The sequence below is a fragment of the Camarhynchus parvulus genome, chromosome 5 (assembly GCF_901933205.1).
Source record: "Camarhynchus parvulus chromosome 5, STF_HiC, whole genome shotgun sequence".
Taxonomy (NCBI): domain Eukaryota; kingdom Metazoa; phylum Chordata; class Aves; order Passeriformes; family Thraupidae; genus Camarhynchus; species Camarhynchus parvulus.
In genome coordinates, this window is record NC_044575.1 from 12,305,393 (window position 1) to 12,318,062 (window position 12,670).

The 12,670-nt window shown below is 38.5% G+C and overlaps 1 protein-coding gene across 8 annotated transcripts in view; it reads right to left on the reverse strand.

Moving 5' to 3' along the window:
• Nucleotides 1–12,670, reverse strand: part of SOX6 (SRY-box transcription factor 6) — a 370,303-nt gene that overhangs the window by 88,198 nt on the left and 269,435 nt on the right. For 7 of the 8 annotated variants that reach the window (XM_030950420.1, XM_030950423.1, XM_030950421.1 and 4 more), the window contains 2 exons: nucleotides 9,244–9,367; nucleotides 890–969 (listed from right to left, as the gene is read on the reverse strand). In XM_030950420.1, the coding sequence (XP_030806280.1) occupies nucleotides 890–969; nucleotides 9,244–9,367 (204 nt within the window). The remainder of the gene's footprint in view (nucleotides 1–889; nucleotides 970–9,243; nucleotides 9,368–12,670) is intronic. The other variant, XM_030950417.1, reaches the window with a different exon arrangement.

The window sequence follows — 12,670 nt, forward strand, 5'->3', positions numbered from 1 at the left end:
AAATTAATCACAGAAAGGTAAGCAAAATAGATATTTAGATATTAGCATGGCAATACTTTGCTACTCTAGGCACAATTTATTCCTACTTTGCTTCTGAACCCGAGTCTAACCTAACTCAAATAGGGGTTTCAAAGGTTTACTTGTAAATAGTTACATGCATCTTTAATGGCCTTTCCTCTCATGTTCACTGTCACTTTCTTTCCACACATTTTAACTCTGAAAGCTTTTGACTGTTTCTTCATTATTTATGACATTGTTGTGTCTTTTCTTCTGAAATTAAAAACTTCTCGCCACAAGAAGCTAGCTAATAATATGGCACATAAATCTTTCTTTCACAACATTTCATTCTATATGTGCCAAAAATAAATAAATGGCCAAACTAAGTCTCTAACCATGTTTGGCATCTGACCAGCTTAATGCACAGAAAGGTTGAGATTACCTTAATACAGAAGCTAAAGGAGTTTGCAATTTATTGTATTGTCAGCACCACACAGTTAAAAAAAAAAAAGGGAAAAAAGAAAAACCCAATAATGCACTTTTGTTTGGATACACTGACTGCTCCAATTATAGGTAGTGCATTGCAGCTACAGAGGAGCTACCACATGAAAATAAAGTACAAAAAAATCTTTGAACTTATCTCCCATCAACTGTTCATATAAATAAAAAAATACCATTAACTGCCAGTATAAAACACACAGAACAATGTCTTTCACTCACAGTATCAAGGTTGGCTGCACGTTGCTGTACTGTAAGTACATAAGGCGTTAATCCTCCTGGGCTGTGCTCAAAAATTATTTAACATTCAGGCTATTATTTAGCATACAGCTGGTTAGCAGTTTTCCCCTAAAATGTTGGCTTCCATCCCACATTTTTTTGTTCTGGCACATACCTGGAGCTGTAAAGGGCTGAGTCCAGAAGCAGCAGCAGCTGCCATTGTTGATGGAATGAACTGCACAGGGTAGTTATCACCTGTCGGGAGAACAATGCGTGCAGGTTCAGACAATGAGCAGAGAATAGCAGCAGACAAGTGCAAACAAGGCCCTAGGATTGCCTGTGCTCCACAGCACTCCTCTAAGCCTAAACATCTGCAAAAACAAAAGGCTTCGCTGGGCACGGACTTGCCACGCTCCCTTGGAACTTTTTTTGTTAGCAGATAGCTGGTAGGCAAACTGGCAAAACATAAATATGATACTCGTGATTTTCATTTCCAAAGCTAATGTTCAAATCAAGCGTGGAAGCCTGGGCACAAAATGGGTCTTACAATCACAGACAGAGATGAGATACCCCAGGAAACCTCAGTGGCTCCCACAACAAAAAATTATTTTTAGTTTTCACCACATAGTTCTTAAAAAGATAAAAAAAAATTTGTTATAACCCAAGAAATATCAGTCCTGTTTAATGCAGGGTGATTTCTTTTCAGTGTCAAGTGGACATGTACCCATTTAGATCAACACAGGTTGAGGTTTCTTGTTTTCCTTTGGGATTCTCTGTCTTGGGACAACTTCCTTAAGTCATAGAGAAGAACAAAATTAAATCACATTTTAATATAGCTTGAAATACAATTTTAATTTTCTCTTAGATCTGGGGATCTACTGAAGTCAATAGATGAGACAGGTGCTCAGTTACATGAGAATTCAGGTACTAAAATTTCCAAATCAAATATTGTAACATTGTGTCTTATAGCATATCTACGGGTGCTCCCATAGGTGTGCAGCACACAGTGCCATTTGGACTCTTAGTCAATGTAGGGAGCAAAAGAAGGCTGACATAGCTTAGCAGTGTAATCTGTAATATAAAAATGAATACAGTGATGGATAAGAAGCTGTGATTTAATATCACTTTGGCTCCAGCTACTTATTTAAAATCAGTGTTATATACTATCTGCAAGCTACATTTAAACAGGCTGTGCCATTTTTAGATATTTTTACAATAATCAGTCTATTTTACACAAAATCTTCCATGCTGAAAGCAGAATGTAGCAATAAGGGAAAATACAGAAATCCGGTATAATATAGTCAGGACATTCCAAGAACTAAATTTTTTTGGTCACCCCCTCAAATAAATAACAATAGCTAAAATCTTTGCAGTCACCAGACTCATCGGAACTCTTTCTTTTTACCACATGAAGTTTGATTATATCCAGTTCAGTTAAAATGTTTGGTTGTTTCACTTTTTTAATAAATTGTACATGTCTAATCCACAAGGTCTCTTTGCATCATATCCATAATACCTCATCAGGCCATTGAGCACAGTATGTGCTTGTACACAGTCCAGTAACAATTGGATTCTGATTGCATATGGAGCTCTGCTACAATGCATTCACTCACACTATATTGTACTGGTGTCCTATGGAGTAATGTTCAAAATATCTCCTCTTATTTTCCCCATTCCATGAGGTTGATTTTAGTGTGCAATGATGTTGGGTTTTTTTTTCTTTAAAAAACAAAACAAACAAAAAAGACTTCTAGATTATTTTCTTAAAGTACTTAAGCTGTCTCTTTATGGTTAAATAATTCCACTCGTCTCTTTGATATTTATATCAAATTATCTGAATAAATAAGATCCTAACCTAAGTTAAATAATGTTTCTTTCAGAAATATCTTACAAGGTTTTTTTTAAAAAAATCACAAAGATGTTGAATTAATGATGCTTTAAATGGGGGGGAAAATAACCATCCGACTTATCAGCATGGACTGCCTTGCAGAACATTTCGGAGACATTCTTTCTTTAAATATCATGAATTATTCATCCCTGTTCCACACAGCAATCTCTTCTTTCTCCCTCCCCCTCCGCACACACTTTTTAAGTTCAATACCAGTTGCTTTATTTGTACTAAAACATTTTCCATGTCAAACATATTTTTAAAAAAACCAAACTCTAGAAGAATTCCCTGCGGCACTCCTTTTTCACAGCTGTCATGCTCCTATGGTTTGAAATAGCCAGATATTTTATACTCACATGCGCACACGCACACACACACACGGAGTTTTTGGCTTCACAGTTAATTTAATAGTATCTTCACCACACCCTGTAGTGTTCTCTTGCTCACCTGCTGGCTACAGGGCTGTCTCTTGTTGCAGGAAGAGGAATATTCATAGGGTTATGCCATTTATCTGTTATTAAAACCCAATACCGTCCCTTTTTGCCCTCATTGTAATGTGTTAAACTATGGCTAACTCCTGGTATGTCAGCAGCATCTTTGTGCTGAGAGCAAAAATTAATACTCCAGCTCTGGAGTACTTTGTTGACACTGAGGAGTAAAAGCAGAGCAAAGGTACTTCTTTCTCCCTTGAGCAAACTGAGCGTGCAAGGAGTGCTCTGGATTTAATTTTTAATTACAGAGGTACATATTTTCCCCTCTCATTTTCTCAGTGCAAGAATGGATCAAGAAGCTCCTCCATAGCTGTCTTGGCAAGAAATCAGTCAATGTATTGCAGCAATTTTTTTCAAATTTGTTTCTCAATTTGGAATGCTTGCGTGAGGAACCATTCTTTTAAATTTGTACAAAAGGCAGGAGAACATGTTCAAACAGGTCTGCCTTAAGTGCTGCTGTGTGCTGGCCTTTGATAACCAGGAGTAAGAAGAATGCTGGAAGAAGAAAATCTGTCATGTTTTGCAAACTGATCTTTTCAATCTCCTTGCTGTGCTGATTGTCTATTTACATTTGGCTGCTGTTGTTTATATATAAATTGGTGTTTACAAGCCATGGAAAATTATGCCAGACTTCTGTTTCGTTTGTCAGGTTGAGCAACATTTCCAAATGAATAAAAGCAGTGAGCAATTGTGCTGTGTTACTCTACACAGAAATAATGTAAATGTTTCTTTTTGTCTTGGATGAAAAGATGAAGCTTAGCAGACTTTATTTATAGGATGTATAGACTTACCTTCCAGATCAAGGCTTTGTGTGCTGTGAGGAAAGAAGGATGTCTGGCTTTTGTGAGACCCAGAGTAGGGGGAAGGTGCTGCCTTATTACCAGTCTTTCCTAAAACACAATTGTAAGACATAAGCTGCCTCTTCTCATCTGAGTTACAAAGCTCTTGGCTTGATGATGTTCACACCATTTTGGGATTCTAACTTAAAGTCTGTCTCTTCACTCTCATGGAATGAGAGGAAATGGAGTTGGAAGAGCTGCAAGAGGTCAGCAATTCCAGGGCCCCATCCTTCCAGATATAATGGACAGACTGAGCAAAGCATACCTCAGGTGCTGTCGGGATACTGCAGGGAGAGAGAGGGACACTGCCACAGTATTCCCACACAGGGCAGGAATTTTGCTTGTCCAGAGCCATCAGGGTTGAGGAAGATGTTAACAGAGGTAACTGACTAAGGGAATACTGTGGAGCATCTCCCCTGCCCCATGTCACTGCTTCAGTTGTGCCTTTGTCCTGCGTAGGGTTTGCTGCAGCTCTGCCTTATTGCCATTCTCATGTCGCAGCAAAACCAGCCTCCCCCACAATTTTCTGTCTGCAGGTAATGTTTGCAAAATTATGAAATTTGCACACTTCACTGCAAAGCCCTACCTGACAATATCCAGCTGCCTGCCATAGTTTCCAGCTTTTACATCAATATTTAGTACCGAGGCACATATGATTGCTACAACAAATCCCAAGGTTACAAAGCCTTTGTTCCAACCAAGTAAAACTCAACAGGGGACACATGACAGCCTTTAACTCAGTCTTGGGGAATTTCCATTAGAAAAAGGACTCACGAAGGCATGTAAAAGACACACGGGCAACCAGTACACAGTGGATTTGGTGTGTGCCTCCTGTGTGCCACCTGCCAGGAGGAAGAGCAGCATACCTCCTTACCTAAAAGAAGAATACTTAGATATGGAAAATGTAAACCACCTGAGAACTTTAGGAAAGACTTCTGAAAGACCTATTCCAAATGGAAATTGCTATGTATGATATCAGAGAAATCCAGCACATCTAAGATTATGTGAGTTATGTGGATTAGCTACAGTAATCAAGGAGTTTAATTAGTTTGATGACAAATATTTCACAGTATTGGAATGTTCTGAAGTCCAGCCTGACGACAATAAGCCTGACAGTTTTGTTTGCCATGCTTTCCCTAATAATATTACTTTCTCTGATTTGCCCCAGTGCAACAAGAAACAGAAAACAGGTCAAAATGTTGACTCGGTTTCTGCCGCCAGCCTAGGAAAACAGATTTCCATTTTCACATTGCATCGCAGCATAACAAAATGTCTTGTAAATTATTCTTGTGCATAAAGCCAAATGCTCTATGTGGGTAGACAGGGGCTGTATCTTAGCCACTCTAATCATGGGGTTTATATCATTCTTGTATGAAATATGAAAAAAAACCTTTGAAAATACACTGCAGCATATCACTCGACAAACCTGTCTAAATTGAGTTTTACTCCATTCGATGTCTTTATTTTCAATAATCTTTTTGAGAGATACTTTCCAGATCTCGCAAAGGAATGGTACAGCACAAAATATTTGCAGGACATTTTTAAGCAAAAGTGATCATACATTTTGAAGTCTCATGGAGTGCCATTATGCAACTGGCACGGACATCAGCCTCCTACTCTCTGCTGAGAGCAAGCCATAGCTCTGTTGAGATCTGCTCTGCTTATGGTCTGGCTCCTACCTAGCATTGTTTTATATCTTTACTCCATCATCATCCTCTTCCCTGTTCCCTCTCAGCCACAAAACTTGATTGAAGTAATATTTTAGTCACTGAAAGATGGAGGAGGGAACTGCCCTTGCTTTATCCTCATCTTCCTCATCCTACTCACTGCCTTGTCCCTTTGACCCAGGGCGCTAATGGGGACACAATAATCATGTTCAAGGATACTCCAGCCCACTAAGTTTTTCTGGATGCATGTGTTTAGCTAAATGAAGGGAAAATTGCAGTGGGAGAGGAGGTATAATGGTACCCATGCTGCCCACCAGTTCCAAGCAGTAAGTGTAGTGGTCACAGTCAGAAAACCAGCGCAGTTGCTTTGCTCTCCTCAGAATGCAAAATAATTCTATTAACTGTGTAGCATCTCTGGGCAAGCATTAGCTTCCTAACAGCTGCCACTCTCAGCTTCCCCCTGGAATCAGTGGCAGCCCCCACAACCAGGTACTCTACGAGGCTCGTCAAACGCCTGCAGGTCAATAGTCACAACAGTCATTTGAGATGCACAGCGCCCTAAAGTTTTAATTAATCCGGTATACAGTATAAATACTGAAATATGTATAAAAAATTAATTAGGTGGTCTATGCAGCTCTGATTTCTCAATTAGTACTTACCATGCCGGAAAATTATATTACATGACTTTGAGATACATAAGGAAGCATGGGACTTTGGGGATTTTTTTTCTAATGCAATTATTACTTGTCATCAGCACTTGCTAACTTTGGCCTGTTTCACCTCCTAGAGCTCCAAAATACTGTGGGGGGAGGGTTACAGCCACCTCAGTGTTATAGATTCTGCCAGGCAGAAGGAAAGTTTCTTCTGCCAGGCTTTATCATAGCTGTGTATCAGCAACTCCTTATGTTTTCTGCTCCTAATGATTTGCTGATCTCAGAAGTTCAGGAGCAGCAAGATATGTACTGGTAGGGCCTCAGAACCTAATAAACTCTCCTCTCTTCTGCAGGACCTTCAGCTGAGTGTATAAACTACTCTATTTTGCTAAAGAATAGCATTTTATTCCTCCAAGGCTGAGCATTTGTGTGCAAATCTGCAGCAGCACTCAGTAACTGCTACCTTGGCATTGAACTAAACAGCCATGAAATTGGTGCCCAATTTAGCCCAGGAAGATATTTCTGTGTGAACATGGACACATAATCATAACTCTGCTTGTACACCAAGGCAGGACTTCTCATCCTGGCTGTCCTGTCACACCAACACTGCCACAGTGCTCCCACTTTGCAGCCAGTTTATATCTAGCCTGTTTTACAGGCAAAGCAAATTAAATGATTGTGCACACAATATTCCACATTCCCTAAATGGCACAGTCAGTTTCAAACATACTTAGTCCCCACTGCTGCTGTTATTGAAATGCCTCTCACTGTATTTTCTGAATGTCAAGTAAAACTGGCAGGGTCAAAACTCAGTCTTGCTGATGTCAAAATGCAGCAAAATATAATAGAAGCTAAACATGTAACCTAAAAGAAATTGGCAAGCATCTGAAGGGTTAATCCGTCTCCTCTCTTCCCTCAGAGCTATGAGCAAGTCTAATCTGACAGTTCTGCAGGTGAAAGTTTCATTTCTCACAAAAGTAGAAGAGTACAGGTAGTAGCAGTCAAATTCATAAATATTCCTCAGAAATGACTTTGAAGAACCCTCTCTATGAAAGAGTATAGCTTAATCTCCAGTTTCATTAATTCCTTAACTACTGTGCCGAGAGTGCCAAAAATAGGAATTAATCAATACCAAGTGTAGTTACAGCATTTTTTTAATCATAATGTGTCTCTGACAGAAGCTACTGACCTGCCCAGCCACACATGCAGTAGAATTAAATATATATATATTAAAGATATAAATATATATATCTAAAGATATAAATTCTAACTTCTTTAAAGCCACTGGTTATAATCAGATCATTGTGACTTCTGGCCTTTTACTAGCACCATCTGGAATTAAACCACTAACACCAGCAAACAGCTTCACTGCTTTCCAAGATATCTAAACCTAGGCTTCTTCCTGCATTTCATTCTCCTAACTTTTGTTATACATCTCTCTTTCTGCATTCTGGGAAGTAAGGAAATGCCCTAAAGCTGCATCACCTCCTGTTAAGAGGCCAATGGGATCAAGTTAGATAGGTACTATGAGGAACACAGTAGAATAAGTTCAGAAAATTGGTCATGTTCAGGAAAACATGCTGGCAACTCTTCTTCTTAAGTCATTTTTGTACCGAGAAATCTCTGAGCCAAAATTAGCACAACATGATTGAACATAATGCCTTTCAGGGGGCAGCACAACCATCAGCTTAGTCACTAACAGTCACTACTCAGAAAGCTTCTCAGATTAAAACAGAAAAAGCAAGGAAAGCATGTGCTTTCTCTTGTCTGTGAGAAGTAAGATTTAGCCAGGGCATTTTAGGTAATTTCCACAACTGGCAGCCCTTTGTCTTTGGTCCCTAACTGTAGTGAGGTAGTGATGGGTGTGCACTCTGTCAAATCAGACAAGAACTTTGGGATTTCAAAACCTGAAAGTAAAATAGCTAGACAAAAAAATCTGTGTTTAAAGAGGAACGTCTCTGGACTAAAGAGACAAACGGAAATACTTGCTGAAATCCTGCTTGGCCCCACTTCATCTAATACTAAGTAAACTTGCTAGAAGAGATTCTAGGTTCAACCTGGCTTTTAATTAGCATGCTATTTACATCATCTATTATGAGGCTTTACATTGGATTCGACCCTGTTCCTGTCAGGGAACAGCAAAAGCACCACTAATATCAGTGGGAACAGGATCAATGCTTTACTTTGTACGCTTCATATTTAATGAATAAAAAAATCCCAGTTATTTATGTTTTGTAGTTATTAGTTATCAGGTTAATATGCTAAAGGCAGCTTGACAGGGAATACTATTAATGAGCAAAATAAGGTTGCTGCTTCTGGACTGAGGTCACTTACAAAGAATGTACAAATGAAAATAAGGTTGACTTTTATTTACTTAAATATCTTCCTACATTGAATTCCTTTGGCAAAGTGTCTTTAAACATTTAAAGCCCTGTTTACAAGGAGGCTCTGAAAGTAGCTTCAAACCATTATATCCCTAATTGAATTCCCCAGGAGTCCTGTAAACTCAGAGGAAAAAAAGAAAGAAATCATAACATTTGCTAAATCATCTCAAAACATATTTCACTGCAAGGTTATGTGACCTGTTAGGAGTCTGAATGATGACTGGAACTGAACTACTGAAACCTTTTATTAACTGGATTGAAATCAAACAAAAGAGCAAGAATTTTCCCACAAAACACAAATATTCTGAAGATAACAGAATTAATTAAAGACATGTAGCTTTTGTATAGGGCAGACCAGATGCAAATTGCTAGGCAAGTGGGGCACTGTATTTAAAGCAAATGACTTTGTGGAAATTAAGTTTAAAAAAATCATGATGTTCAATAACCAATAGTCTATCCATCTCTTTTAATTTATTTTTTCAAAAGGAGTTGCAATAATTTCCAGCCAGCTATGCCTGTTGTGTATCATCTGTATGAGACAGATCACACAAGAAGCTACCATTCATGTCTTAAAATGTGCAACAGGCTCGCATCCCCGTGAGCTTACCTGGCTTGTATGTTATTCCTGGGGGGAAGAGGAATCCCTGCTGGGCTGCAGCAGCCGCTGCCAGTGTCCGCTGGTCGTGTGGAAAAATTGGGATCATGAGCGGAGGCATGTGACCCTGAACCTGCTAAACAGAAGAGAGCCTCTGATCAGAAATAGCACAAATTTATCTTGACAGGTATTTCTCCAGCACTGATAGTGTTCTTGCATTCACACAGTCCCCCAGAACCTTCCCCTTAATGCAATCCCTGCCAACTTCACATTATCACATCAAAGCCCTCACAAACATTGTTTTCCCTCGGTGTCAAAGGTGTAACAGTCTCAGTGAACTGCATGTTTCCCTACTTCTTCCTGCTTCTCTATTATGCCGTTTTGGTTTCTTTTAATTAGTATTCCCTGTCCTGGCACAAGGTAAAAAGGTACAAAACATACCAAAGTTTTAATAAAAAGTGGTGTGGTATGTATTTCTATTAATTTTTCACAGGTTTTCTCATCTTTGGTCACCGAGTGATGAGCATTTAGAAGCAGCCTAACACTGCAGCGTCTACTTCGATGTTCAGATTTTAGTAACCTCAGGAAAATTTTAATTCTGAGATCTTACAACATGGTTCACATAAATACCAACAGCTCAGGTATGTTATTTCAAAATCTCACCAGAGTACTGAAGAGTCTTCTAGTCAACACCACAACTCTTAAGATTTAAGGTTCCAACATCTTGGCTCCTAAACAAACCAACACACTCTGCCACACACATCTCACTATAAGAAATAAATTGCTTGTCTGTCTAAGTAGTTTTATAGCTTTATGTGCTATCATGTAGCTTGGTAATTATGGAGCTGCATTCAGAGACCATTTCAGAACAAAGCCTACTATATCAAATTTAATTTGACCATAATAAATGTATTGAAAAACCACAAACATGCACAAAAAAAATTCTTCTCCTTATACTAGCATTTGTATTCAACATATAGAGAATTATGTGATAAGGTGATGCCTGTTAAATCCATAAGGTAATTTCCTAGTTCCTTAATTTACAGTACCTGTATTTCAGAGACAATGGCTAGGATCTCAAAGAATTTTTATCCATCATTTCTTAACTCCAGACATACCCAAGGGTTTGACTATATCTTTTCTGATTAGCAGTTAAGCAAACATATAATGCTTTATATATCAAAGCTAGTAAATGCAGGAAAAAATGGGGGTTTAGGCAGAAAAAAAACCCTCCCTCATTGTAACATAAATCGGTGGAATTAAATACTATTAAAAACTTAAAGTACACTTCAAGCAATTTTTTGCATTTAATTCCTAAAAAATATTTTTGGTCAAATCCCATATGTTGACCTATGACATTGTTTAAATAGTGCCAAATTTTCTTGTCATATCCCCATTACTTTCACAACCATTGATGCAGTGCAGAAATGCTACTGTGTGTCTCTATGAGGGTTAATTTACCAACAACTCTTCTCTTGGGAAAGCCTTAAGATGGAGGTTAATAAAGGTCAAGCAAAAAATAAACACTTTACAGTATTTTTTGAATCCATTCCTCAGGAAAATCAACTTATAATAAAAAGGTCTTTGTGCAATTACTGCTATGGCACTGGGGCGTGAAAGAAAGTAGCTTTACGCAGCTATTTCTCTCATTTTAGCTGAGGTAAGCCTGGCTGTGTGTTTTAGGTTATGCATTAAACTTGGTCAGATTGGAGTTGATCCCCATGTGCCCAGAACAGGCATTCAGCTCTGATAAAACGGTGCTGGCTTTGCTGCCTGGTGTTTCTATACATTGGCATTACAGGAGCACAGCAAAGGAAAACCACAGGTTTTGTCTAATAGAGGCAACTGTACAGGAAGAAATTCAATGCAATACAACTTGCAAAAAATTTGCAGTAGTTCCTAAATTACATCTAATCAAATGGAGCCAAAATCATAAAAAATATACCCCACATAAAGCATTTACATGGAGCTGCAAAGGTACAAGACTCCAACATAGTCTCACAAGACACAGCAGAAATCAGAGTGCTGTGGTTTGAGTGAAGGTGCAAACATACCCATGGCAATATTTTACTCCATTGTGTCATAAAGATAACTTGAAATATATCATAACCAAATCCTAGAATGCATTCCTGTAGATTTTGATCTACTTAGCTGTATAGATTTTGTTTAAACTCTCAAATAAAAGCACTTCTGTAAGCATGGGGAATGGCCATTTCAAGTTCTGGCTATCTGCTATTCTTCCTACTCTGAATTCAAGAGCAGGTCTTCAGTCTATATAAATCAGCATAACTTTGACTATAGGTTACATTTAGCCTGTAAGTTTGTATTTAAAATTAAGAGACTTAAAGAGACTGAAAAAAGCTCATACTGAAAGGCCACGATTCCCTCCCACGGGTCTTCCCTCTGGAACATATGAAATACTATTCCTATGTAAGTGTTGGTTTCACACAGAATTATTAAATACATAGGTGTCCATTTTCAGTACAGGTCAACTGAAAAGCACAAATAAGCACTGAAAAGGAAGAGAATGTAAAAGTATCACTGGTCACAGAACTATTAAATACATAAAATGAAGGCAAAAAAAATCCAGTTAACTCCTTAATTTTGACAATTTCTCTTCCTGAGAGTTTTATTATTATGAAGATGATGGGTTTGACTTTGCTGAGGGGGGGAGAAACTGGGAGGAGGTGTTGATCAGTGTACTTCATAAAATCGGCTACATGCCCAGAAATTTTAATTGCTGAGATGTTCCTCAGGTCTTTCTGAAAACCAAGACGGGAGCAGATGCCCAAGAAACACTCTGACTCTGTTTCTTCCCATTCGTAAAAATAGCACATTGTTGGATTGGCACTTTCCCCTTTTGTCTCCTCTGTGCTAAGTCGTTGATGATGCCATTTTTTGCCATCTGCCCCAGAGCTTCATTAAAGATACATGAATGGACTAACTGGGCTGCTATCTTGTGAGGAACAGGTGCTATTGTTTGTCCCCAAAGACTTGCACTAAAGATCTCACTCAGAATACTTGAGAAAGAGCATCTGCAGCAGTCAGTCAGAGAGTAACTTGGCAGAGCCCATGCTATGGGCTAATATGCAAACAGAGACACTCAGGGGGACTCATTTTCCCTTTCATGAAGTTTGGTTGTTTTTTTTTTGAGGGTGTTTTTGGGTGGTTTTCTGGGTTTGGTTGTTTTTTGGTTTTTGGAGGTTTTTTTTGATGGGTAGTAAATGTTTGATTTTGAACAATTCTGCCAGTCTGTATTTTTAGCTGAATATACAAACCCTGGAGACCGGAATATATACTCTCCAAAATTCAGTTCTGCTGCCTCAAGTACATTCAACTTTTGCATAAAGCTACCTCATCAAATTAATCTTTGTTTCTATACAACAAGCTCAGGTTTAACTGTGTTAAACACAAAAATCTGCCAAGATTAGCGAACATT